This window comes from Nerophis ophidion, linkage group LG07 (genome assembly GCF_033978795.1).
Source record: "Nerophis ophidion isolate RoL-2023_Sa linkage group LG07, RoL_Noph_v1.0, whole genome shotgun sequence".
In the NCBI taxonomy this organism is placed as follows: Eukaryota; Metazoa; Chordata; class Actinopteri; order Syngnathiformes; family Syngnathidae; genus Nerophis; species Nerophis ophidion.
Window position 1 is genome coordinate 30,494,183 of NC_084617.1, and position 27,924 is coordinate 30,522,106.

At 40.8% G+C, this 27,924-nt stretch overlaps 2 protein-coding genes and 1 long non-coding RNA gene across 3 annotated transcripts in view; 1 reads left to right on the forward strand and 2 right to left on the reverse strand.

The window, feature by feature from the left end:
• The first annotated feature begins 5,662 nt into the window (after positions 1–5,662).
• rab11fip4a (RAB11 family interacting protein 4 (class II) a) overlaps positions 5,663–27,924 on the forward strand; it is a 73,132-nt gene continuing 50,870 nt past the window's right edge. Inside the window, exons 1-3 of the mRNA XM_061905925.1 lie at positions 5,663–5,900; positions 23,264–23,351; positions 24,304–24,392. Of these exons, the coding sequence (XP_061761909.1) occupies positions 24,324–24,392 (69 nt within the window). The 5' untranslated portion in view covers positions 5,663–5,900; positions 23,264–23,351; positions 24,304–24,323. The remainder of the gene's footprint in view (positions 5,901–23,263; positions 23,352–24,303; positions 24,393–27,924) is intronic.
• Positions 15,151–16,735, reverse strand: LOC133555674 (uncharacterized). Its single transcript, XM_061905006.1, has 2 exons — positions 15,557–16,735; positions 15,151–15,460 (listed from the first exon to the last, which is right to left on the reverse strand). Exon 1 carries the CDS (start codon positions 16,243–16,245, stop codon positions 15,571–15,573), a length of 675 nt encoding a protein of 224 aa, XP_061760990.1. The 5' UTR covers positions 16,246–16,735; the 3' UTR covers positions 15,151–15,460; positions 15,557–15,570.
• On the reverse strand, positions 16,814–17,441 carry LOC133555675 (uncharacterized). Its single transcript, XR_009807365.1, has 2 exons — positions 17,220–17,441; positions 16,814–17,123 (listed from the first exon to the last, which is right to left on the reverse strand). It is a non-coding gene; the product is annotated as an uncharacterized LOC133555675 (long non-coding RNA).

Sequence of the window (27,924 nt, forward strand, 5' to 3'; positions counted from 1 at the left end):
GTCAATTGTTATGATTATTTGAGATTTATATAATTATTATTGGCATGAATGTCAAGATAATTCTAGGCTCTTCATGGTTTTGAATGAATTTGGATAATAAGTATACAATCTCAATTTAGGAACAATTGGGTGCATATTTTTATTTATTTATTTATGATTTGTTCCACTATAGACAAGTTAAATACATAAGAGCTTCAATTTAATCCAATGTTAAAATTGTAACAACAAATCCAGAAAAAAAGCAACACATCAAGATTATAGTTGATTTTGTCTTTGAATGAGGAAAATAAGTAGTGAACAACCATGATGGCAGAGCTACGGGACAATAATCACCCTTTGTTAGTGTATAATTGTATTGTGGCCAAACAGCTCAATTTTTGCTTCATCTACCATCACATGGACAAAGATACGACTTTCTGGAGGAAAGTTCTGTGGTCAGATGAAACAAAAATTGAGCTGTTTGGCCACAATACCCAGTAATATGTTTGGAGGAGAAAAGGTGAGGCCTTTAATCTCAGGAACACCATACCTACTGTCAAGCATGGTGGTGGTAGTATTTTGCTCTGGGCCTGTTTTGCTGCCAATGAAACTGGTGCTTTACATAGAGTAAATGGGACAAAGAAAAATGTTGATTACCTCCAAATTCTTTAAGATAACCTAAAATCATCAGCCCGGAGATTGGGTCTTGGGCGCAGTTGGGTGTTCCAACAGGACAATGACCCCAAAGTCCTGACTTAAACATGTTGACAATGCTGAAGAAACAAATTAATTTCAGTAAACCAACACATTTAGCTGAATTGCACCAATTTTGTCAAGAGGAGTGGTCAAAAATTCAACCAGCAGCTGGTAGATGGTAACCAAAAGCGCCTTATAGGCCTTAAGGTGAACCCAATTTTCGTTTTATATCGTTCCCATGTCGGGGCACTAAATACTTTTTGGTTGTTAAAAAAGATAATTTGGTTTTCTATGAGAAAAACAAATCTGCTCCTCCAAGTCCGAGTACATGGTTCTCGCCCGTAAAAGGGTGGAGTGCCATCTCCGGGTTGGGGAGGAGACCCTGCCTCAAGTGGAGGAGTTCAAGTACTTAGGAGACTTGTTCACGAGTGAGGGAAGAGTGGATCATGAGATCGACCGGCGGATCGGTGTGGCGTCTTCAGTAATGCGGACGCTGTATCGATCAGTTGTGGTAATGAAGGAGCTGTGTGTGTATATATATATATATTCGTATTGTTAGGCAGACGAACTAACCCCTCTGCCACCGTGAAGCCCCTATATATATATATATATATATCTGCCTCACAATACGAAGGTCCTGCAGTCCTGGGTTCAAATCCAGGCTCGGGATCTTTCTGTGTGGAGTTTGCATGTTCTCCCCGTGAATGCGTGGGTTTCCTCCGGGTACTCCGGCTTCCTCCCACTTCCAAAGACATGCACCTGGGGATAGGTTGATTGGCAACACTAAATTGGCCCAAGTGTGTGAATGTTGTCTGTCTATCTGTGTTGGCCCTGCGATGAGGTGGCGACTTGTCCAGGGTGTACCCCGCCTTCCGCCCGATTGTAGCTGAGATAGGCGCCAGCGCCCCCCGCGATCCCAAAAGGGAATAAGCGGTAGAAAATGGATGTATATATATATATATATATATATATATATATTAAGGCTGTGAATCTTTGTGTCCCACGATTCGATTCAATATCGATTCAATTCGATTCAATATCGATTCAATTCGATTCAATATCGATTCTTGGGGTCACGATTCGATAATATATCGATTTTTTTCAATTCTCGATTCAAAAACGATATTTTTCCGATTCAAAACGATTCTGTATTCATTCAAGACATAGGATTTCAGCAGGATCTACCCCAGTCTGCTGACATGCAAGCAGAGTAGTAGATTTAGAAAAAAAAAAAAAAAGCTTTTATAATTGTAAAGGATAATGTTTTATCAACTGATTGCAGTAATGTAAATTTGTTTTAACTATTAAACGAACCAAAAATATGACTTATTTTATCTTTGTGAAAACATTGGACAGTGTGTTGTCAAGCTTATGAGATGCGATGCAAGTGTAAGCCACTGTGACACTATTGTTGTTTTTTATTATTTTTATAAATTTCTAATGATAATGTCAGTGAGGGATTTTTAATCACTGCTATGCTGAAATTATAACTAATATTGATACTGTTGTTGATAATATTCATTTTTGTTTCATTACTTTTGGTTTGTTCTGTGTCGTGTTTGTGTCTCCTCTCAATTGCTCTGTTTATTGCAGTTCTGAGTGTTGCTGGGTCAGGTTTGGTTTTGGAATTGGATTGCATTGTATTGGTATTGCTGTGTAGTGGTTTGTTGGATTGATTAAAAAAAAAAAAAAATACATTTTAAAAAAATGAGAATCGATTCTGAATCGCACAACAAACGATTCGATTCGTATTCTAATCGATTTTTCCCACACCCCTAATATATATATATATATATATATATACAGTCAAGAAAATAAGTATTTGAACACCCTGCTATTTTGCAAGTTCTCCCACTTAGAAATCATAGAGGGGTCTGAAATGTTTACAGTAGGTGCATGTCCACTGTATGAGAGATAACCTAAAAAGAAAAATTCAGAAATCAGAATCTATGATTGTTTAACAATTTATTCGTGTGATACAGCTGAAAATAAGTATTTGAACACCTGTCTATCCGCTAAAATTCTGACCCTCAAAGACCTGTTAGTCCGCCTTTAAAAGTCCTTTTCCACTCCACTGTATTATTCTGAATCAGATGCACCTGTGTGAGGTTGTTAGCTGCATAAAGACACCTGTCCATCCCATACAATCAGTAAGACCCAAACATTCAGCCTGGCTAAAAGCAAAGAGCTGTCTAAAGACACCAGAGACAAAATTGTACAACGAAAGGGCTATGGAGAAATTGTCAAGCAGCTTGGTGAAAAAAGGTCCACTGTTGGAACAATCATTAGAAAATGGAAGAAGCTAAACATGACGGTCAATCTCAATCAGAGTGGAGTCCCATGCAAGATATCACCTCGTGGGGTATCAATGATGCTGAGAAAGGTGAGGAATCAGCCCAGGACTACACGGCAGGACTTGGTCAATGACCTGAAAATAGCTGGTACCACTGTTTCCATGGTCACTGTTGGTATACATTAAGACGTTATGGTTTGAAATCATACATGGCACGGAAGGTTCCCCTGCTTGAACCAGCACATGTTAAGGCCCGTCTTAAGTTTGCCAATAACCATCTGGATGATCCAGAGGAGTCATGGGGAAAGTTTTGTGGACAGATGAGACCAAAATTTACCTTTTTGGTCATAATTCCACTATATGTGTTTGGAGGAAGAACAATGATGCGTACCATCCCTAGAACACCATCCCTACTGTGAAACATGGGGGTGGTTGCATCATGCTTTGGGGGTGTTTTTCTGCTCATGGGACAGGACGACTGCACTGTATTAAGGAGGGTATGACTGCAGCCATGTATTGTGAGATTTTGGCCAAAAACCTCCTTCCCTCAGTCAGATCATTGAAGATGAGTCGTGGCTGGATCTTCCAACATGTCAATGACCCAACGCACACAGCCAGGAAAACCAAGAAGTGTCTTCTAAGAACCATATCAAGGTTCTGGAGTGGCCTAGTCAGTCTACAGACCTAAATCCAATTGAAAATCTTTGGAGGGAGCTGAAAGTCTGTGTTAATCAGCGACAGCCCAGAAACCTGAATGATCTAGAGAAGATCTATGTGGAGGAGTGGGCCAAAATCCCTCCTGCAGTCTGTGCAAACCTAGTGAAGAACTACAGGAAATGTTTGACCTCTGTAATTGCAAACAAAGGCTACCAAATATTAATGTTGGTGTTCAGATACTTATTTTCAGCTTTATCACACAAATAAATTGTTAAAAAATCATAGATTGGGATTTCTGGATTTTTCTTTTTAGATTATCTCTCATACAGTGAACTTGCACCTACCATGAGAATTTCAGACCCCTCCATGATTTCTAAGTGGGAGAACTTGCAAAATAGCAGGGTGTTCAAATACTTATTTTCTTCACTGTATATATATATAGTCTGATAATGTATTTTTTGCTGATATTCCGATATTGTCTAACTCTTGATTACCGATACTGATATCAATTGATACTGATATATACAGTCGTGGAATTAACACATTATTATGCCCAACTTTGTTGTGATGCCTCGCTGGATGCATTAAACAATGTAACAAGGTTTTCCAAAATAAATCAACTCAAGTTATTGACTAAAATGCCAACATGGCACTGCCATATTTACTATGGAAGTCACAAAGTGCATTACTTTTTTTAACTTGCCTCAAAACAGCAGCTTGGAATGTGGGACATGCTCTCCCTGAGAGAGCATGAGGAGGTGGAGGTGGGCGGGGTTAAGGTGGGAGGGGTTAGGGGGGGTCTTTATATTGTAGCTCCCGGAAGGGTTAGTGCTGCAAGGGTTTCTGGGGATTTGCTCTGTTGTGTTGCGGTGCGGATCTTCTCCCAAAATGTGTTTGTCATTCTTGTTTGGTGTGGGTTCACCGTGTGGCGCATATTTCTAACAGTGATAATGTTGTTTATACGGCCACCCTCAGTGTGACTTTAATGGCTGTTGATCAAGTATGCCTTGAATTAACGTGTGGTTGTGTGAAAAGCCGTAGATATAATGTGACTGGGCCAGCATGCAAAGGAAGTGCCTTCCAGATTTATTGGCACTCTGTACTTCTCCTTATGTCCGTGTTCACAACGTGTTTTAAAAAGTCATACATTTTACTTTTTGAAACTGATACCGATAAATTTGATACAGATAATTTCCGATATTACATTTTAAAGCATTTATCGGCCGATAATATCGGCAGTCCGCTATTATCGGACATCTCTGACATATGTAAGACGTGTATTCATTATCAATAACTGTTTATAAAAAATTCATCAATATATGTTTATACCGAGGAAGGAAAAATCCAAGGACTATTTGAAATTAGTCAAAAAGTATAATGCAGTTTAAAAAAATACTGTAAATGAATTAATTCATACGTTAGTAAGTAATGATAATAAGACCTGGCTTTTCAATTGTTTCAAGAGGACATTTTGTAAAAACAATCAAAATGATTGTACATAACTTTCCCTGCGATGAGGTAACGACTTGTCCAGGGTGTACTCAGCCTTCTGCCCGATGGTAGCTGAGAGAGGCTCCAGGGTCCCCCGCGACCCCGAAGGAAATAAGCGGTAGGAAATGGATGGATGGATGTACATAGCTTAATATTTAGACGATTCGTGGCAAGACAAGTTTATTTATTGAGCACATTTCGTACACAAGGCAATTGAAAGTGTTGGACCAAGTCAAGAAGGGTAAACCAAAAAAGAAATAATCCTGAGAGTAATCATAATTCAAATTAGAAACAAGAAAATCCTTAAAAACTCAGTGGACACAAATATTACACCAGGGCATTATGTAAATGCAGCACTAACGCCATATTTCACACATGTCAATCTGTAAATGTTGCTCTTCACAAAAAATAGATATTTTTTTTATTATTGTATTTTTCTGATAATACAACAGCATTTTTAATGTTTAAGACACTTGTTCCCACCAAATGTTGCAAGTGGCAAACGACCCTAATGTTATTTAATATGAGCTGATGACGCAACATCATTAATAATCATAAAGTGCCGCCATTTTGCAACATTTGTCGCCCAAACAATTTGGACTTCCTGCTGCCGCTCTTCTATAAAAATTAATAAACAATGGGAACATCTTGTCCGTGACCAGGAAGTGATGCTTTTTTTCCTGAGGAAGCTGAAGGAGGTTTTTGATGTGACGACGACGACGACGCAGTTATTCAGGTCACACATTTGCTGCATTTTGCTCATCAGTTTGGACAAGAAGAGGAGGTGAGATATGCTTTAAAATCGTCCTCATCGCGGGGATAAATGCTTTATAATTGTCTTTATCGTGGGGAAGTATGCTTTATAATTGTCTTTATCGTGGGGAGGTATGCTTTATAATTGTCTTTATCGTGGGGAGGTATGCTTTATAATTGTCTTTATCGTGGGAAGGTATGCTTTATAATTGTCTTTATCGTGGGGAGGTATGCTTTATAATCATTTTCATCGCGGGGAAATATGCTTTATCATCATTTTCATCGCGGGGAAAAGGCTTTATAATCGTCTAGCATCGTGGGGAGATGTACTTTATAATACTGCAGTCAAGCCAGCCGCACTTGAATCTGAAATGCGCCTGTACGTTAGACATTACGGTAATTGAGCTAATAAATTCATATAAAATATGTAAAGCATTGAAATTGAAATATGAGAGGTGTATCCCAACCAACTCATATAGGACTATCATCCTGTACTGTTTGGGGTCAATACATCACATGACCTAGAAGCTATTGAACTAAAAAGTAATAAATTCATATAAAATATGTAAAGCAATGAAATTGAAATATAAGAGGTGTATCTCAACCAACCCGTACAGGACTACCATCCTACACTATTTGGGGTCAATAGGTCACATGACCTGGAATCTATTGAGCAAAAACGCTAATATTTACAGGAATAAATTCATATAAAATGTGTAAAGCAATGAAATTGAAATATAAGAGGTGTTTCTCCAATAGCCCTAATAGGACTAATATCCTGCAATGTTTGGGGTCAATAGGTCACATGACCTGGAAGCTATTGAGCAAAAACGCTAATATTTACAGGAATAAATTCATATAAAATATGTAAAGCATGGAAATTGAAATGTAAGAGGTGTATCTCAACCAACCCATATAGGACTACCATCCTGCACTATTTGGGGTCAATAGGTCACATGACTTGGAAGCTATTGAGCAAAAACGCTAATATTTACAGGAATAAATTCATATAAAATGTGTAAAGCATGGAAATTGAAATATAAGAGGTGTATCTCCAATAGCCCTTATAGGATTACTATCCTGCAATGTTTGGGGTCAATAGGTCACATGACCTGGAAGCTATTCAGCAAAAACGCTAATATTTACAGGAATAAATTCATATAAAATATTTAAAGCATGGAAATTGAACTGCAAGGGGTGTATCTCAACCAACCCATATAGGACTGCCATCCTGCACTATTTGGGGTCAATAGGTCACATGACTTGGAAGCTATTGAGCAAAAACGCTAATATTTACAGGAATAAATTCATATAAAATGTGTAAAGCAATGAAATTGAAATATAAGAGGTGTATCTCAACCAACCCATATAGGACTACCATCCTGCACTATTTGGGGTCAATAGGTCACATGACCTGGAAGCTATTCAGCAAAAACGCTAATATTTACAGGAATAAATTCATATAAAATGTGTAAAAAAAATTAAATTGAAATAAAGTGGTGTATCTCCAATAGCCCTTATAGGACTATTACCCTGAAATGTTTGGGGTCAATAGGTCACATGACCTGGAAGCTATTGAGCAAAAATGCTAATATTTACAGGAATAAATTCATATAAAATTTGTGAAGCATGGAAATTGAAATGCAAGAAGTGTATCTCAACTAACCCATATAGGACTACCATCCTGCACTATTTGGGGTCAATATGTAACATGACTTGGAAGCTATTGAGCAAAAATGCTAATATTTACAGGAATAAATTCATATAAAATATGTAAAGCATGGAATTTGAAATGTAAGAGGTGTATCTCAACCAACCCATATAGGACTACCATCCTGCACTATTTGGGGTCAATAGGTCACATGACCTGGAAGCTATTGAGCAAAAACGCTAATATTTACAGGAATAAATTCATATAAAATGTGTAAAGCAATGAAATTGAAATATAAGAGGTGTATCTCCAATAGCCTGTATAGGACTACTATCCTGCAATGTTTGGGGTCAATAGGTCACATGACCTGGAAGCTATTGAGCAAAAACGCTAATATTTACAGGAATAAATTCATATAAAATATTTAAAGCATGGAAATTGAACTGCAAGAGGTGTATCTCAACCAACCCATATAGGACTGCCATCCTGCACTATTTGGGGTCAATAGGTCACATGACTTGGAAGCTATTGAGCAAAAACGCTAATATTTACAGGAATAAATTCATATAAAATGTGTAAAGCAATGAAATTGAAATATAAGAGGTGTATCTCCAATAGCCCTTATAGGACTAATATCCTGCAATGTTTGGGGTCAATAGGTCACATGACCTGGAAGCTATTGAGCAAAAACGCTAATATTTACAGGAATAAATTCATATAAAATATGTAAAGCATGGAAATTGAAATGTAAGAGGTGTATCTCAACCAACTCACATAGGACTACCATCCTGCACTATTTGGGGTCAGTAGGTCACATGACCTGGAAGCTATTGAGCAAAAATGCTAATATTTACAGGAATAAATTCATATAAAATGTGTAAAGCAATGAAATTTAAATATAAGAGGTGTATCTCCAATAGCCCTTATAGGACTAATATCCTGCAATGTTTGGGGTCAATAGGTCACATGACCTGGAAACTATTGCGCAAAAATGCTAATATTTTCCGGAATAAATTCATATAAAATATGTGAAGCATGGAAATTGAAATGCAAGAAGTGTATTCCAACCAACCCATATAGGACTACCATCTTGCACTATTTGGGGTCAATAGGTCACATGACTTGGAAGCTATTGAGCAAAAACGCTAATATTTACAGGAATAAATTCATATAAAATGTGTAAAGCAATGAAATTGAAATAAAGAGGTGTATCTCCAATAACCCTTATAGGACTATTATCCTGAATTTTTTGGGGTCAATAGGTCACATGACCTGGAAGCTATTGAGCAAAACTGCTAATATTTACAGGAATAAATTCATATAAAATATGTGAAGCATGGAAATTGAAATGCAAGAAGTGTATTCCAACCAACCCATATAGGACTACCATCCTGCACTATTTGGGGTCAATAGGTCACATGACTTGGAAGCTATTGAGCAAAAACGCTAATATTTACAGGAATAAATTCATATAAAATGTGTAAAGCAATGAATTTGAAATATAAGAGTTGTATCTCCAATAGCCCTTATAGGACTGCTATCCTGCAAGGTTTGGGGTCAATAGGTTACATGACCTGGAAGCTATTGAGCAAAAATGCTAATATTTACAGGAATAAATTCATACAAAATATTTAAAGCATGGAAATTGAACTGCAAGAGGTGTATCTCAACCAACCCATATAGGACTACCATCCTGCACTATTTGGGGTCAATAGGTAACGTGACCTGGAAGCTATTGAGCAAAAACGCTAATATTTACAGGAATAAATTCATATAAAATGTGTAAAGCAATGAAATTGAAATAAAGAGGTGTATCTCCAATAGCCCTTATAGGACTATTATCCTGAAATGTTTGGGGTCAATAGGTCACATGACCTGGAAGCTATAGAGCATAAATGCTAATATTTACAGGAATAAATTCATATAAAATATGTAAAGCATGGAAATTGAAATGCAAGAAGTGTATCTCAACCAACCCATATTGGACTACCATCCTGCACTATTTGGGGTCAATAGGTCACATGACCTGGAAGCTATTGAGCAAAAACGCTAATATTTAGAGGAATAAATTCATATAAAATGTGTAAAAAAAATGAAATTGAAATAAAGAGGTGTATCTCCAATAGCCCTTATAGGACTATTACCCTGAAATGTTTGGGGTCAATAGGTCACATGACCTGGAAGCTATTGAGCAAAAATGCTAATATTTACAGGAATAAATTCAAATAAAATTTGTGAAACATAGAAATTGAAATGCAAGAAGTGTATCTCAACCAACCCATATATGACTACCATCCTGCACTATTTTGGGTCAATAGGTCACATGACCTGGAAGCTATTGAGCAAAAACGCTAATATTTACAGGAATAAATTCATATAAAATGTGTACAGCAATGAAATTGAAATATAAGAGGTGTATCTCTAATAGCCTGTATAGGACTACTATCCTGCAATGTTTGGGGTCAATAGGTCACATGACCTGGAAGCTATTGAGCAAAAACGCTAATATTTACAGGAATAAATTCATATAAAATATTTAAAGCATGGAAATTGAACTGCAAGAGGTGTATCTCAACCAACCCATATAGGACTGCCATCCTGCACTTTTTGGGGTCAATAGGTCACATGACTTGGAAGCTATTGAGCAAAAACGCTAATATTTACAGGAATAAATTCATATAAAATGTGTAAAGCAATGACATTGAAATATAAGAGGTGTATCTCCAATAGCCCTTATAGGACTAATATCCTGCAATGTTTGGGGTCAATAGGTCACATGACCTGGAAGCTATTGAGCAAAAACGCTAATATTTACAGGAATAAATTCATATAAAATATGTAAAGCATGGAAATTGAAATGTAAGAGGTGTATCTCAACCAACCCATATAGGACTACCATCCTGCACTATTTGGGGTCAGTAGGTCACATGACCTGGAAGCTATTGAGCAAAAACGCTAATATATACAGGAATAAATTCATATAAAATGTGTAAAGCAATGAAATTGAAATAAAGAGGTGTATCTCCAATAGCCCTTATAGGACTATTATCCTGAATTTTTTGGGGTCAATAGGTCACATTACCTGCAAGCTATTGAGCAAAAATGCTAATATTTTCAGGAATAAATTCATATAAAATATGTGAAGCATGGAAATTGAAATGCAAGAAGTGTATTCCAACCAACCCATATAGGACTACCATCCTGCACTATTTGGGGTCAATAGGTCACATGACTTGGAAGCTATTGAGCAAAAATGCTAATTTTTACAGGAATAAATTCATATAAAATGTGTAAAGCAATGAATTGAAATATAAGAGGTGTATCTCCAATAGCCCTTATAGGACTACTATCCTGCAATGTTTGGGGTCAATAGGTTACATGACCTGGAAGCTATTGAGCAAAAATGCTAATATTTACAGGAATAAATTCATATAAAATATTTAAAGCATGGAAATTGAACTGCAAGAGGTGTATCTCAACCAACCCATATAGGACTACCATTCTGCACTATTTGGGGTCAATAGGTAACGTGACCTGGAAGCTATTGAGCAAAAACACTAATATTTACAGGAATAAATTCATATAAAATGTGTAAAGCAATGAAATTGAAATAAAGAGGTGTATCTCCAATAGCCCTTATAGGACTATTATCCTGAAATGTTTGGGGTCAATAGGTCACATGACCTGGAAGCTATTGAGCATAAATGCTAATATTTACAGGAATAAATTCATATAAAATATGTAAAGCATGGAAATTGAAATGCAAGAAGTGTATCTCAACCAACCCATATAGAACTACCATCCTGCACTATTTGGGGTCGATAGGTCACATGACTTGGAAGCTATTGAGCAAAAACGCTAATATTTAGAGGAATAAATTCATATAAAATATGTAAAGCAATGACATTGAAATATAAGAGGTGTATCTCAACCAACCCATATAGGACTACCATCCTGCACTATTTGTGGTCAATAGGTCACATGACCTGGAAACTATTGAGCAAAAACGCTAATATTTACAGGAATAAATTCATATAAAATATGGAAAGCATGGAAATTGAAATATAAGAGGTTGTGTGTGGGGTTAGTGAGTCCCAACTAACGTCTATAAAATGCACACAAAGAACCGTTTGCACCTTCTCTTGTGACTGGCGGGCGGTCAGCGCCATAAATCTGAGCGGGTCCCTGGGTAAATGGGGCGCGGACAACCAACAGGACAGACTAAGTTCAACAGTTCAGTAAGGCAATTAGTCTAGAAGAAGGATCTCCGATATAAAATACCCCTTCCAACCCGCATCAAGCCAGCGTGGAAGGTGTAGGCTAATAACCAGCATGAAAAGTACGCCAAATGGCAGAAATATGCTGAGGCTTTCATCCAGCAGTGGACTGACAACGGCTGATGATGATGATGATGATCTCAACCAACCCATATAGGACTATCATCCTGCACTATTTGGGGTCAATAGGTCACATGACCTGGGAGCTATTGAGCTAAAAAGTTCATTTTTACAGGAATTAATTCATATAAAATAAGTAAAGCATTGAAATGAAAATAAAAGAGGTGTATCTCAACCAACCCATATAGCACTATCATCCTGCACTATTTGGGGTCAATAGGTCTCATGACGTGGAAGCTATTGAGCTAAAAAGCTCATATTTACAGTAATAAATTCATATAAAATATGTAAAGCATTGAAATAGAAATACAAGAGGTGTATGTCCAATAGCCCTTACAGGACTATTATTCTGCAATGTTTGGGGTCAATAGGTCACATGACCTGGAAGCTATTGAGCTAAAATGCTAATATTTAAAGAGATATATTCACATAAAATATGTAAAGCATTGAAATATAAATATAAGAGGTGTATCTCCACTAGCCCATATCGGACTATCAATTTGCACTGTATGGGGTCAATAGGTCACATGACCTGGGAGCTATTGAGCTAGGACAAATCACCTCTCACACACACATCTTCATACACACAAATACACACAATACCACCTCACACACAGTAAAGGCAATAAAATCAGAGAATCACATTTGCATGCATATACACATGTATAATCACAGAAGAAAAAAAACACAGAGCCATTATTTGCTTTCAATAATAACATGATTTTGCAATACATTCACACTTTTTTTTCCAAGACCCCAGAGCTGCCATTACACCTCCGTCAACACAGTTTAAAGTAAACAGAAACACACATTATCACAAAAAGTATATATTCAGATGACACACAGAGACACAAAGACACACACAACTACACATTGGTGAGAATTTATAGAATGGCAGAAACAGACTCTTGTCATTTCTATTATCCACAATGCACTTTGCCGTTGATTACAATAGCTCAACACACCTAGGAGCTATGTTACCTTAGAACAGGGGTCGGGAACCTTTTTGGCTGAGAGAGCCATACAAGCCGAAATTTTAAAAAGTATTTCCGTGAGAGCCATATAATGTATTTTTTTAACACTGAATACAACTAAATGCGTGCATTTTTAAGTAAGACCAACATTTGAAGAGTATAATAAGTCTCTTATTCTTTTTGATAACATTGTTATTCTGAAGCTAACCAACAACAAATAAAATACTTCTTACCGTTATTGCGACTTTTTGAACAGGTGCGGTAGTAACCGGATGGATGGATTAAAATGCATGAGAATGTTTTATATTTTGAACATTATTTTTGACACTGTGATTACCAGCGGAATTATTCATTACTTACTGTGTTAAGCAATGTCAGCTGAGATTTATCTGAGAGCCAGGTGCAGTCATCAAAAGAGCCACATCTGGCTCTAGAGCCATAAGTTCCCTACACCTGCCTTAGAACATAACACTCACAAGTGCACTTTAGGCAATGGGAACACTTCAGCATCAGATCATGAATCTGTATGGATTATAAACTCATTTCTACACCTCTTGCATTTCATCCATCCATTTTCTACCGCTTATTCCCTTTTGGGGTCGCGGGGGGCGCTGGCGCTCATCTCAGCTACAATCGGGCGGAAGGCGGTGTACACCTTGGACAAGTCGCCACCTCATCGCAGGGCCAACACAGATAGACAGACAACATTCACACTCACATTCACACACTAGGGCCAATTTAGTGTTGCCAATCAACCTATCCCCAGGTGCATGTCTTTGGAAGTGGGAGGAAACCGGAGTACCCGGAGGGAACCCACGCATTCACGGGGAGGACATGCAAACTCCACACAGAAAGATCCCGAGCCTGGATTTGAACCCAGGACTGCAGGACCTTCGTATTGTGAGGCAGACGCACTAACCCCTAAGCCATATCTCTTGCATTTCAATTTCCATGCTTTACATATTTTATATGAATTTATTCCTGTAAATATTAGCGTTTTTGCTCAATAGCTTCCAGGTCATGTGACCTATTGACCCCAAATAGTGCAGGATGGTAGTCCTGTATGGGTTGGTTGAGATACACCTCCGACATTTCAATTTCCATGCTTTACATATTTTATATGAATTTGATCCTGTAAATATTAGCGTTTTTGCTCAATAGCTTCCAGGTCATGTAACCTATTGACCCCAAATAGTGCAGATGATAGTCCTATATGGGCTATTGGAGATACACCTCTTATATTTCAATTTCCATGCTTTACATATTTTATATGAATTTATTCCTGTAAATATTAGTGTTTTAGCTCAATAGCTTCCAGGTCATGTGACCTATTGACCTCAAACATTGCAGGATAATAATCCTATATGGGTTGGTTGAGATGCACCTCTTATATTTCAATTTCATTGCTTTACACTTTATATGAATTTATTCCTGTAAATATTAGCGTTTTTGCTTAATAGCTTTCAGGTCATGTGACCTATTGACCCCAAATAGTGCAGGATGATAGTCCTGTATGGACTTTGCATCAGTCCATCTTAGATGATCTCGAGCCCAGAGAAGCCGGTGGCGTTTCTGGATGTTGATAAATGGCTTTCGCTTTGCATAGTAGAGCTTTAACTTGCCCTTACTGATGTAGCGACAAACTGTATTTAGTGACAGTGGTTTTCTGAAGTGTTCCTGAGCCCATGTGGTTTTATCCTTTAGAGATTGATGTTGGTTTTTGATACAGTGGGGATCGAAGGTTATGGTCATTCAATGTTGGTTTCCGGACATGCCGCTTACGTGGAGTGATCTCTCCAGATTCTCTGAACATTTTGATGATATTATGGACCGTAGATTTTGAAATCCCTAAATTTCCTCCAATTGCACTTTGAGAAACGTTGTTCTTAAACTGTTTGACTATTTGCTCACGCAGTTGTGGACAAAGGGGTGTACCTCGCCCCATCCTTTTTTGTGAAAGACTGAGCATTTTGGGGAAAAAGCTTTATAATCGTCTTCATCGTGGGGAGGTATGCTTTATAATAATTTTCATTGTGTGGAAATATGTTTTATAAACGTCCTTATAATCGTCTTCATCGTGGGGAGATATACTTTATAATAATCTTTATTGTTGGGAAAGAGGTTTTATAATAATTTTCATGGTGGAGAAAGATGTTTTATAATCATCCTCATCGCGGGGAAATAAGCCTTATAACGTCTTCATCATGGGGAAAATGTTATGTTTGACTAAAAGGGAGGTGACGGCAAACGAACACCAGGTGGCAGTATCTCCAAAGATTTATTATATATAGTAAATATATACATAAATCTGTAGTACTACTAATAATAATAATAATACTAATACTGCTAATGAATAAACCAAGGAAATGAAGTCTGATCAAAACTCAAGTGTGTATGGTGTAAGGCTATGTGTGTAGATTAGCTGAAGGATGTCTTACCAAAATGTTGACGGAAGTGAAGTAACGCGGAAGTCCGTGGGAAAACGTGTCCAAGCGGGAGGTCGAGAATCCAAAAGGCAGTCCGGGGGGCAAGGGGAACAACAGGGGATCCAGGAGAAACACGGGAAGAGCTGCGGGAAGACAACAAGAGCATCAGACAACAGAAACACGGAAGTCGCAGGGGAAGAGCGAGTACGCGGGATGGAAGCCAGACACAGGATGCTTACTCAGGTACAGATGGCTATAATCCGGCCCGTGATGGCAGGTTGTCCAGGTCTATAAAGGCAGCTCCGTCATTACCATCAGGTGTGAAGTTTGCAGGTGACTGATTGCAGCTGGCAGCTGCTGCAGGGCGGGGACGCGCGCGGCTCGTTCCTGGATGTGTGCGCCCGTGGGCGTGCCCCGAGTGGCGCACAGATGGACGAGCGGCGCTGGCAGGGGTCTGAACCGTAACAGTACCCCCCTTCTTATGGACAGCTTCCAGATGTCCCACAGGTCGAAACACCAAGAGCACAGGAACAAAAGTCAAGGGAGGGCGGAGGGGCGAACTGGTGGTGGGTCGCCAGCCCAAGTGTCCCCGAATCCACCGGGGACGAGTCTGGTGGCGACGGCGAGTAGAATGCAGCTGACGCCGGCGAGGCGGGCAACCAAGGAACGGGCACCATCTTGGAAGTCGTGGAGGCGGACGCGAGTGACGCCATGGTGCGTCTCGCCAGAAACGAGGAGGTGATGTCTGAAGCGTAGAGGCATAGGAAGACGGCGGCGTGAAGGCAGCGGACGTCATCTGCGACGTGGAAGTAGCAGACGTCAAAGCCAAAGACGAGGAGGGCAGCTGAGGAGCTGGCCGATGTACTGAAGTCGGCGCTACAGGCCGAGGGGCAGAGGTCGAGGCCAGCCTGGGAGCCGGTGGAGACATAGGGGCCAGCCAGGGAGCTGGTGGAAACGAGGGGTTCAGCCTTGGGGCTGGCACTAGTTCGGGTGCTAGCTCAGGGACTGCCGTTAGCTCGGAGGCTAGCTCGGAGACTACCGCTAGCTCGGGTACTGCTGCTAGCTCGGGTACTGCCGCTAGCTCGGAGGCTAGCTCGGGGACTGTCGCTAGCTCGGGGGCTAACTGTGGGGCTGGTGCTAACTCAGGGGCTAGCTCGGGGACAGACGCTAGCTCGGAGGCTAGCTGTGGGGCTGGTGCTAGTTCGGGCGCTAACCTGGGGACTGGTGCCAGCTCAGAGGCTAGTCTGGGGACTGGAGCTAGCTCGGTCGCTAGCCAGGGAACTGGCGCTAGTTCAGAGGCTAGCCAGGGAACTGGTGGCTGTGGCTGAGAAAAGCGGAAGACAGGTGGAATTAGTTTGGCAGGGGGTAGCCTGTCTGGGTGCCACTGCGCCGCCACACCAGCACAGCCACCAGTACTATCCCCCCCCTCCAAAATTGGGGCCGGATTATACTGTTATGTTTGACTAAAAGGGAGGTGACGGCAAACGAACACCAGGTGGCAGTATCTCCAAAGATTTATTATATATAGTAAATATATACATAAATCTGTAGTACTACTAATAATAATAATAATACTAATACTGCTAATGAATAAACCAAGGAAATGAAGTCTGATCAAAACTCAAGTGTGTATGGTGTAAGGCTATGTGTGTAGATTAGCTGAAGGATGTCTTACCAAAATGTTGACGGAAGTGAAGTAACGCGGAAGTCCGTGGGAAAACGTGTCCAAGCGGGAGGTCGAGAATCCAAAAGGCAGTCCGGGGGGCAAGGGGAACAACAGGGGATCCAGGAGAAACACGGGAAGAGCTGCGGGAAGACAACAAGAGCATCAGACAACAGAAACACGGAAGTCGCAGGGGAAGAGCGAGTACGCGGGATGGAAGCCAGACACAGGATGCTTACTCAGGTACAGATGGCTATAATCCGGCCCGTGATGGCAGGTTGTCCAGGTCTATAAAGGCAGCTCCGTCATTACCATCAGGTGTGAAGTTTGCAGGTGACTGATTGCAGCTGGCAGCTGCTGCAGGGCGGGGACGCGCGCGGCTCGTTCCTGGATGTGTGCGCCCGTGGGCGTGCCCCGAGTGGCGCACAGATGGACGAGCGGCGCTGGCAGGGGTCTGAACCGTAACAGAAAAAGCTTTATAATCGTCTTCATCGTGGGGAGATGTACTTTATAATCATCTTTATCGTGGGGAGGTATGCTTTATAATTATTTTCATCGTGGGGAAATGTACTTTATAATCATTTTATCGTGGGAAGGTATGCTTTATAATCATTTTCATTGTGGGGAAAGGTGTTTTATAATCGTCTTCATAGCGGGGAATTAAGCTTTATAACGTCTTCATCATGGGGAAAAAGCTTTATAATCGTCTTCATCGTGGGGAGATGTACTTTAAAATCATCTTTATCGTGGGAAGGTATGCTTTATAATCATTCTCATCATGGGGAGATGTACTTTATAATCATTTTATCGTGGGGAGGTATGCTTTAGAATAATTTTCATCGTGGGGAAATATGCTTTATAATCGTCCTCATCGTGGGGAAAAATGTTTTATAATCATTTTCATCGTGGGGAAAGGTGTTTTATAATCGTCCTCATCGCGGGGAAATAAGCTTTATAACGTCTTCATCATGGGGAAAAAGCTTTATAATCGTCTTCATCGTGGGGAGATGTACTTTATAATCATCTTTATCATGGGGAGGTATGCTTTATAATCATTTTCATCGTGGGGAGATGTACTTTATAATCATTTTGTCGTGGGGAGGTATGCTTCATAATCATTTTCATTGTGGGGAAATATGCTTTATAATCGTCTTTATAATCGTCTTCATCGTGGGGAGATATACTTTATAATCATCTTTATCGTGGGGAAAGATGTGACGTTGATTATAGGAAGTAAAGCCAACGAGTATTGTCGGGTAAAAGAGTGGAGACCGACGTCGGGGTTTGTTGTGTGTTTGTATCGCGTCGTGTGCCGACAAGACAAACAATGAAGTTGTATGATCCTACATTCTTGTACATCTATTGATTGGGTGTAGGAATATATCCATCCATAAAAATATATTTTATTTGTCTTCGTACGGTCATGTTGGTGCCTAAAACAGGTTATTGCTAGGTAGGGCTGGGCGATATGGCCTTTTATTAATATCTCAAAATGTTTAGGCCATGTCACGATACACAATATACCGGTATACCTCAATATTTTGCCTTAGCCTTCAATGAACACTTGATGCATATAACCACAGCAGTATGATGATTCCATGTGTCTACATTAAAACATTCTTGTTCATACTGCATTAATATATGCTCATTTTAAACTTTCATGCAGAGAGGGAAAGCACAACTAAGTTAATTTAGCAAAACTGTATTTATTAAACATTTATTAAGCAGTGGCACAAACATTCATGTCATTTTCAAAACAGAAACTGCAAGATTGTCAGATAAATTTTAAAACAAGCTATGAGTGCACTTTTGTGCATGATGACATATCAAAACAACACTAAATTAAAGTGCACTTTTTGTACAGAACACCAATGCAATAGTTTAAAACAAATAAAGTGCATGATGTCACACAAGATATTTCCAAAACTGTCAAATAAAAATGAGCTGCATAATAGGAAATCCAATTGTGTATGTCCTTCGCTATGTGGTGGCTTACTGCGGATGTTATATCCTTCTGGTTGTTACTATTTTTTGTTGATCTGGAATTATAAGACGCCAGGCTCAATTGGGTCAGTGCTGGTCGCTTCGGCAGTTCGTTGGTGTGGCACCGGCCCGAGATGTTGACATGCGGAATTTCAAGCACTCCTTACTCTCTGGCGGGTGACTTTTCAAATGATGCTACAAATTAGTACATGATGTCACACAAGATATTTCAATAACTGTCAAATAAAAAATTTGCTGCATAATAGGAAATCAAATCGCTATGTGGTAGGTTACTGCGGACGTTATCTCCTTATGTTGTTCACTCTTTTTTTCATACAGTGTTGATGTGGAAATGGTTGCTTTGGCATTTTGTTGGTGTAGCACCGAATGGAGATGTTGCCATGCGCAGTAAGCACTATTCATTCTCCAGCAGGTGACTTTTCAAATTATGGTACAACTTATTAGTGCTGCTACATTTTGTAGCAACGCTTTTGCCGCATACTTGACATATCACGGTTGTCTGTTCAACATCTTCCCGCTTGAATCCAAACCACCGCCAGACGATGGACCCCCTGCTGTTTTTCTTGGGGAATTAATTGTTCTTCCTCCATTTGTTACCAGATTTGCACTTTCTCTCTCTCGTATTACCACTTGCACCGCTCTGCTTGCACCACCTGCCACAGCTAACGATACCCATTCCGCTTATGTCTCTGCTCCGCGAGGGCGTATGACGTTGCACGCCAGACGGTATGTGACGTATGTACTAAGGTGCGCTTATTTTATCTCTCTATGAGAAGGAGAGACAAGAAAGAGTAAGAAAAGCCTACAGTATAATGCCCGCGGCTAAATGCAACTGCGGGAGAACATATACTCGAATATCACGATATAGTCATTTTCTATATCGTACAGAGACAAACCCGCGATATATCAAGTATATTCGATACATCACCCGGCCCTAGTTAGAGGTGGGCGCCACGCCCTCCAAATATCGATACCAGGGAGATATATTGAATTAGTGTTGGTGTTATGAAATCGATATTTTTCATCATTTTCTATACCCCTCGTTATTGTCACAGATGCACTGGAGCCTATCCCAGCTGACTTCAAGCTGGGATATATTTTCAACCATCACACTTATTTACAAGTTAGAGTCTTCTATTAATCACACATGCATGTTTTTATTGTACAATAGACATTGTACGCATGTTTTTATAGTACAATTAACAGTGTGCATGTTTGTTTTTATTGTATAGTTGACATTGTACGCATGCTTTTTATTATACAATTAACATAATGTGTATGCTTTATTGTATAATTGACATTGTGTACATGTTTTACTATACAATTAACATAATGTGCATGTTTTATTGTATAATTGACATTGTACGCATGTTTTTAATATATAATTTACATATTGTGCATGTTTATTGTATAATTGACATTGTATGTATGGTTTAATTATACAATTAAGATAATGTGTATGTTTTTAATTTACAATCAACATAATGTGCATGTTTTATTGTATGATTGACATTGTACGCATGTTTTTATTATACAATTAACATAATGTGCATGTTTTTATTGTATAATTGACATTGTCCACATGTTTTATTATACAATTATCATAATGTGCATGTTTTATTGTATAATTGACATTGTACGCATGTTTTCAGTATGCAATTGACATCGTATGCATATTTTTTAATATACAATTAACTAGAGTTGCAGCTATCGAATATTTTAGTAATCGAGTATTCTATCGAATATCCCGATCGATTAATCGAATAAATCATATTTTTGCTTAATTAAGGTTCAATTGTATATGTTAAGATGTGCCCTCAATTATTGTGTTTGGCCTAATTGTCTTTTATTTCCTAAACGATTGCTTTCATTAAAAAGTTTAAGTACCAATGATTGTCACATATACACTATTGAAGGCTCACACGCACAGCTGAAATGTGTCTGTGGTTGAATGTGCTAATAAAAACAGATGCTCTCACAGCCCTATGGGCTGTGTGGTGTGACCGCATAAACAAAGTTCTTGTCTCTCGTGTGTTTTTGATGATTGTTATACGGTGCCGTTTAAACGTTGGTTTCTCCACGCAAATCCGCTGGGCTGTTTTCAACCTGCCAACAATACATAAACAATATAAAAAGACAAAAACACTTAATAATGATAACAACAGTTTAACATGTTAAGAATGCAATACAGTTCGTTGCATTCATTGCATGCAAAAAAGTAATCAATATTCATTTTGCCATCATAACATATTTGAGATGAAAACACATATATATAAAATTAGTTCAAAATGAATATTCCCTGAGAAAGTTAAAATAAAAATATATTCTTAGTATCAAAAATAAAACAATAAGAACAGTTTTCATTATATCAAACATAAAACGTGGATTAGGTAGTGCATTTAATACAGCATTTGAAATGTGCGACTTCATATTCAGAACCAATATGGCTGACAGGAACTCGGCACACAAGTCCTACCACTGGGAACAATGACTTGACACTCTTACATTCTACAGAGAAAATAGTGGCTGCAAGGCCAAGCTATCCAAGGAGCATGTGGTTGCATGACTTGAATAACCTGAATAACTTTGCACGACCTGCGATGAGGTGGCGACTTGTCCAGGTTGTACCCCGCCGTCTGCCCAAATGCAGCTGAGATAGGCTCCAGCGACCCCGAACGGTACAAGCGGTAGAAAATGGATGGATGGGTGGACTTTGCATGACTACTGGTTACTAATGAAAGGCTAATTGAACACGACAGCCCGGATAGCGTTGTTTGCTATCAACACCTTTAAACGGCATTTGATGAATTTGTGGGAGTGAGAGAACACATTCTGGTTATCATGATGAATAACATTTATTTTACTAACAACTTTTGCGTTTACATTTGATAATAGATAACTTACCTTCGATAATAGATAACTTACCTTCGGATGTCCCTCATATCGGATGCTTTCTCGACAGGTGCTACAGCATCGAACTTGTGCTATTGTGGTATACGAGCTCCACTTTGCAATGTTTTCATACTACTGCCTTTTCCTTCCATTTCAGTCTGAAGTGTTCCCACACCTTAGACAACTTTTGTCACTTCTTCATTCCCTCGTTTTGCAATGGCTCTTGTCCACTGTTTTTCTGCAGAGTCTGCCATTGCAAGTAGTGTGGCCGAACAAATTTTCTAAACTCAAGCTTTTTAAAAGAGTGGTGTTGTGCAGTGCAGGTGGCGTATGATGTATAACGCAAAATACCGTAAAAAAAAACTTGAGGCAACAAAATTCCTAGAATATATTCAGCGATTGAATTACTCGAGTTACTCGAGGAATCGTTTCAGTTCTACAATTAACATAACACGCATGTCTATTGTATAAATGACATTTTATTCATGTTTTGTGTACAATTGACATTTTACGCATGTTTGATATACAATAACATAATGTGCATGTTTTTAATATACAATTAAATAAACATGCATGTTTTTATTCTATAATTGAAAATAAAATGGATGGATGTTTTAATTGTGTAATTGACATTTCATTAATATATGTGTATGTGTTGTGGTTAGGGTTTTGCACGGCAGCTCCTGCATCTGTTTGTGAATATGTGTTTGAATGTGGAAATAGTGTCAAAGGTGGCGTATGATGTAATATGTATATACAATGACCATAGCATGCATGTTTTATACTTAACATAACTTGCATGTTTTTATTATACAATTATCATTTCATGCATTATTTTGTTATACAGTTAACATAACATGCGGGGTTTATTACATAAGTATCATTTCATGCATGTTTTTGTTATACAGTTAACATAAATGCAGGTTTTGTTATACAACTAAAATACTATGCATATTTTTATTAGACAATGACCATACATGCACATTTGTATTATGTAGGTATAATTTCATGCATGTTTTTATTATACAGTCAACATAACATGCAGGCTTTTATTACAAAGTTAACACAACTTGAATGTTTTATCATAATAATAACATGACATAATTCAAAAATGGCACCAAGGGTTGAGACATGTAGCATGTCGGGGGTTGGTGACGTCTCTCCCTGATAACTTTAATCTTGAATTACTCAAGAAGAAAACTGTACAATTGATAATCGAACGATAAAAAACATGTAACGATTAGGACTTTTTTAACAGAGTTTTGTGCGGGGTGAATTAGCAAACTCAAGCAGTCAGTTCTATAAAAAAATGTTGCATTTGTAACTGAGAACATTTAATTACTTTATCAAAGAAACGCTTGTAATTTGTGAGGTTTTTGTCTTGCAGGTGAAGGCCTTCATCGGCTTCCTGAATCCTTACTCTCACGGGAAGCTTCATTTCAAAGACTTTTGTCGTGGTGTGTTCGCCATCTAAGGTAAGTTCATAACTGACTGAACTTTTCTGGAATCGTTGGATGAACATTAATAAACTTTTCTCCGAAAAATAGTTTGTATCCACATTTCAGAAAGTACACCCCTTTGAGTGCAGCTAAAGTACAAAATACATGTTAAAAAGTGACACGATAATATATATGTACAGTGGGGCAAAAAAGTATTTAGTCAGCCACCGATTGTGCAAGTTCTCTCACTTAAAATGATGACAGAGGTCTGTAATTTTCATCAAAGGTACACTTCAGCTGTGAGAGACAGAATGTGAAAAAAATCCAGGAATTTACATTGTAGGAATTTTGAATAATGTATTTGTAAATTATGGTGGAAAATAAGTATTTGGTCAACCATTCAAAGCTCTCACTGATGAAAAGAGGTTTTGGCTCAAAATCTCACGATACATGGTCCCATTCATTCTTTCCTTAATACGGATCAATCGTCCTGTCCCCTTAGCAGAAAAACAGACCCAAAGCATGATGTTTCCACCCCCATGCTTCACAGTAGGTATGGTGTTCTTGGGATGCAACTCAGTATTCTTCTTCCTCCAAACACAAGTTGAGTTTATACCAAAATGGATACATGGAAGATACAGCAGAGGATTGGGAGAATGTCATGTGGTCAGATGAAACCAAAATAGAACTTTTGGGTATAAACTCAACTTGTCGTGTTTGGAGGAAGAAGAATACTGAGTTGCATCCCACAATCGGTGGCTGACTAAATACTTTTTTGCCCCACTGTATATATACTGTATATATGTGTGTGTATACACATAGACACTAGTGAAAGTGTGACTTGACAATGAGAGGACCTAAAGACAACAAGACAGATTTATTCCGTCACGTCAGAAGTTTTAATCACAACATACCGCAGTAAAATGAATACGTTCATTCTGAAAAATTCCAGCCCTTACTTTTTGTTGTCCTCCGTTTCTCCTGGTAGGTTACGAAGAGATATTAAAGATGGTTTTGAGTCCTCGCAAGCTGACGTCTCAGCAAGCAGTTCTGACGGGCAATTCTTATCTGAGCCAGGTAAAGCCCTCATATCAAACTGGGTTACCCTCAAGATGAAAATATGGATTGTATTCTCATTTTAAGACTGAAATAATCGATTCCGTCTCAGAACCAGCCAATGAGGCGGTTCAGTCTTAAATTACCGGAAGTGAGTCTTGAGTTTTGAAACAATCAATATTTCTGTACTCAATATTTTCACACTGATTTTTAAAATGTTGTATTTTAACAAACTGAATTTTCAAACACACACATTTTGCCCACACATTTTTATTCAATCCAGATTCCCACATAAGTTCATGTAAAACAAATCAGTTCACAAAATTCAAACGCAAAAGGTGTTGCGATCTGCTGCTCAGATCTTCACGTGTTTGTTTTTTCATTCTCTGTCTCGCCCCGCACACCTGCTAATAATTATCACCCTCCTATTTAAGCTCACCTTTTCTGTTCACTCATTCTCGGATCCTAATTTGCCCACGCGCATCAGTGACGACTCTCATCATTCGTATGTATTTTCTCGCTAGCTCTCACGCCAAGCCACTTTATTGTCTAGCTTTCATGCTAAATGTTTTGTTTACTCTTTCTCTTTACACCAGTATTTTTGTTCATAGACTTTTGTTATTAAATAAATACCTTATATCTTACTTTTGCTGTGTTCTGCTTCGACGCATCCACGGGAAAACCACACCGGCATTGCCATGCCGAAGAAGAGTCCTCACAGTAGGATCCGAGCATTAAAGAGTTTTTCCGCGTCTGGCAACCACGAGGAGACCTTCGACGAAGGCACATGGAGGGTATTCCGAGCGATGGAGGCTGAGACTCTCCGATGCAATCCAGACGAAAGCATGATGTGGGACCTGGAGGGAAGACTGGTTCCGATCGATGCTTCCGGGAGCGGTGAGTTTCCCTCCCGCAGCGCTCGCGCTCGTCCGCGTCGGCGGAAGCCGCGAAGTATGGCTTCGTCGGGCGACAGAGCCTTTCCCACTCCATGTCTCCCTCCTCACGAACACAGCAGCCTACAGTCGGCACACAGGACCCCTACACCATTGTTTGGGGACCCAATAACACACTTTGCTAACAGTTTTACCGACTGGGCAAATTCCCAACTTGTGTCCCGCGCAGATGACGTCATTTCGTCGACGCCCCCCGGTGGCGCGGGCCCGTCCTCCGATGATGACGTCATCAACAAGGAATTTTTAGGGGAAGATTCGTTTTCTCAGCCATTTTCAAATGACAATAACATTAATAATAAGATACAAAAGTATCAGGATATTTTTTCTTATTATTCTAGTCAACCTCAGTCACCTAGTTTTTCTTCTAACCCACCGTTTAAACCTCATTCTCTGCCCAAGTCCAAAGTTTTTTCTCCCTTTTCAAAGGGACACTCTGGACAATATAGAGGGGAGGGGTCTGCCTGCCTCCAAACCTCCCACCACCCTCCCTTATGGTCAGTCCCTGACCACAGGGAACGGGTCTGGGATTCCCGTCTGGAGGGGGGGGCTACGGCCTATAGCTGTGTTGCGGAGGTAGGGCAGACGCTACCTCTTCTTAAAACTACTAAGCCTCCTAGCCCTCCACCTGTTTTTCCCCTGGCCAAGTCTCAACGGCCTTGTAGACCTCCTCCACCTGTTTTTCCCCCGGCCAAGTCTCAACGGCCTTGTAGACCTCCTCCACCTGTTTTTTCCCCGGCCAAGTCTCAACGGCCTTGTAGACCTCCTCCACCTGTGTTCCGTCCGAACCCTAGTCCTTACCCAAGTTCTTGTCCGAGCCCCAGTGTTACTGTAAGTCCTAGTCTTTGTCCTAGTCCTTGCCCGAGCACCAGTTTGATTGTTAGTCCCAGTCCTTGCCCAAGCCCTAGTTTGACCGTTCGTCCTAGTTCTTGCCCAAGCCCTGGTATGACTGTAAGTCCTGGTCGTTGCCCAAGCCCTTCTCAAAGCACTAGTGTGATTGTAAGTCCTGGTCCTCTCTCAAGTCCTTGCCCGAGTCCTAGTGTTTGTCTTATCACTCATCATAGTCCTAGTCCTGCTCACAGCCAGTCCCCTAGTTCTCCTCGGCAGACCCCTGTGCCTGCTCCTCGGCTGAAGCCGACACCTGCTCCTCGGCTGAAGCCGACACCTGCTCCTCGGCTGAAGCCGACACCTGCTCCTCGGCTGAAGCCGACACCTGCTCCCAGTCTGGTTCTCACACCAGCACATGACACTAACCTGGTTTTCACGCCAGAATTCGACTCTCGCCTGGTTCACACACCAGCAGCTTTTTCGGGCCTGGTTCTCACACCAGTTTTGAACTCTAGTCTGGTTCTCACACCAGTTTTGAACTCTAGCCTGGTTCTCAAACCAGCACTAGACTCCCACCTGGTTCTCACACCAGCCTCCGACCCAGAACTGGTTCTCATACCAGTTACAGACTTTAGCCTGGATCTCACTCCAGCAACAGCTCCAAAGCTGGAGCCCACTCCAGTACCAGCTCCAGAGCTGGAGCCTACTCCAGCACCAGTGTCGACGACGGGGCTGGAGCCCACACCAACGTCGACAACAGGGCTGGAGCCTACAACTGTGTCGACAGGGCTGGAGCCTACTCCAGTACCAGCTCCACGCCGCCAAGCGCCGGTACCAGCTCCACGCCGCCAAGCGCCGGTACCAGCTCCACGCCGCCAAGCGCCGGTACCAGCTCCACGCCGCCAAGCACTGCCGACGACTAATACGCCTGCCTCTACGACGTCGCCGTTTGCTTCTACGCTGATGACTCCTGCGGCTCCCAGGCCGCCTCCGACGACTCCTGCGGCTCCCAGGCCGCCTCCGACGACTCCTGCGGCTCCCAGGCCGCCTCCGACGACTCCTGCGGCTCCCAGGCCGCCTCCGACGACTCCTGCGGCTCCCAGGCCGCCTCCGACGACTCCTGCGGCTCCCAGGCCGCCTCCGACGACTCCTGCGGCTCCCAGGCCGCCTCCGACGACTCCTGCGGCTCCCAGGCCGCCTCCGACGACTCCTGCGGCTCCCAGGCCGCCTCCGACGACTCCTGCGGCTCCCAGGCCGCCTCCGACGACTCCTGCGGCTCCCAGGCCGCCTCCGACGACTCCTGCGGCTGCAGCACCCGCATCATCCTCGCCAGCTGCACTCGGGCCTGCTTTGGCTGCAGTCCCCGCACCCTCGTCTGCTGCTTCCAAGCCTGCTGGGATTTCGGTGCTGAGGCGTCGTCCACCACGTCGATCACGGGCGTGGCCTCTGCGAGGTCATCCTCCTCGCCAGACACTCCCTCCTCCATGTCGGCCACGGATGTGGCCGTGCCCGGGTCGTCCGCCTCGCCGGGCACCTCATCCTGCGATGCGGCCACTAATGTGGCCTTTTCGAGGTCGCCCGCCAAAACTTTTTCGGCAGCAGCGTTCCACCCGCCGCCGCCACATGATGTGTCCTCGGTGGATTCGGGGACATGCGATCTGGCGACCCTCCACCGTGGCCTCCCTCCGCCCTCCCTTCGTTTGTGAACTTTTCTGGTTTTGGGGAGGGGGTTCAAGTTTTTGTTTGTTTTTTAAGACATCTGGTATCTGTCTTTT